The sequence below is a fragment of the Coffea arabica genome, chromosome 1e, assembly GCF_036785885.1.
Source record: "Coffea arabica cultivar ET-39 chromosome 1e, Coffea Arabica ET-39 HiFi, whole genome shotgun sequence".
In the NCBI taxonomy this organism is placed as follows: Eukaryota; Viridiplantae; Streptophyta; class Magnoliopsida; order Gentianales; family Rubiaceae; genus Coffea; species Coffea arabica.
Genome location: NC_092311.1, coordinates 31704184 through 31705577, shown reverse-complemented (window position 1 = coordinate 31705577; position 1394 = coordinate 31704184). Strand labels below are relative to the sequence as shown.

Genomic DNA, 1394 nt, shown 5'->3' with positions numbered 1-1394 from the left:
ATCACTCATATTTATTTGTACTAGGTCCACTCCTAATCTCCTATCCTCCAATTTCACACTACAATTTGCATACCTAGTATGAGACACTAGGATTCTATTTCCTGGAGTAGCCACATGGTAGGGGTGATCCATCCATTCAGGAGACATGCACAAGTACTTTGCAAATTTCTTAGCAATAAAAGAGTGACTAGCTCCACAATCAAATAGCACGTATGCAGGCACAGAATTAATTAGAAGAGTACCTGTGACCACATCGCCGGACACCTCCGCCTCAACGTCGGTCATGGCATGCACCCTCGCGTTAACCTTTGGCTTCTTATCAGTGAGATTGCCACTCTTATCTCATTTTACCTTCCTATTTGGGCAATTCATAACCCTATGCCCCTATTGTCCATATTTAAAACAAGCTTCTGTTCCAACTTGGCATTCCCCTCAATGTATCTTCCCACAAGTTTTGCACAGAGGGAAAGTCTTCTTAAGTCGGCATTCTCCCCGATACATGTTCCCGCAAGTTTTACACACAGGGAAGGTATTTCCTCCAGTTATCTTCAGTGGTGACCCACAACTTTTCTTAATTAAGCGAAACCGTCCGCCGGGTTTCAGTGCTCCTAACAGTGCAAGTTCATTTCCTAGTCTAGACCTTTTATTCTTACCTTCTTCATCAAATCTCTTGCAATCAGTCTCAGCTTTAACGCTGGCATCCAACACTTCATTAAACGTAGGGATGTAAGCGGTGTTCACCTTAATTTGAATCCTACTCGACAACCCCCGTATAAACTTATATTTCTTCAACTCAACATCCGCCATTGTCGACGGCACGAACCTTCCTAGTGCCGTGAACTTATTCGAATACTGCACCATAGACATCCTCGGTGTTTGTTTCAGATTTTCAAACTGATTTATTTTCTGTATTCTCATGGCAGGTGGTAAAAAGTATTTCAGGAACTCCTCTCTAAATTTTGTCCAACTTACTGGTGGGGCGACGGTAGGTTCCAGAGTTGCCCACCACTTATTGACTTCTCTTACCAAAAAGGGTTTGATGATTAGGTGTTTCATCTCCTTCGGCACTTGCAAAAGTGCAAAATTATTTTCTATTTCGTCTAACCACTTTTCTGCCGAATCCGAGTCAGGAGTTCCATCAAAGGTAGGGACATGGACCATCTTCATCCTCTCATAATATGATTAAGTTCCCCCTTGTCCATGATTCTGGGTTTGAACAGCCTGAATCTGTACTAACTGTGTTTGGGCTTGTAACGCTTAGGCTAGTCCGGTTAGTGCAGTCACTAATTCTGCGAGTAACATCATGTAGGGTTGATGCCCACTTGATCCAACCCCCTGGTAACCCATATTCTAATTATTATTTCCTGGATGTGGTTCTTGGTTGTGATTATCGT

General features: G+C 42.8%; 1 protein-coding gene across 1 annotated transcript; it reads right to left on the bottom strand.

Moving 5' to 3' along the window:
* Positions 1–432: 432 nt before the first annotated feature.
* On the bottom strand, positions 433–1161 carry LOC113693046 (uncharacterized). Its single transcript, XM_027211635.2, has one exon. The coding sequence runs from the start codon at positions 1159–1161 to the stop codon at positions 433–435; it is 729 nt and encodes a 242-aa protein (XP_027067436.1).
* Between the last annotated feature and the right edge of the window lie 233 nt (positions 1162–1394).

Bases quoted from the DNA above. Each gene is read 5' to 3' on its own strand.
- LOC113693046 (XM_027211635.2), bottom strand. From the start codon at position 1,161: ATGGTCCATGTCCCTACCTTTGATGGAACTCCTGACTCGGATTCGGCA.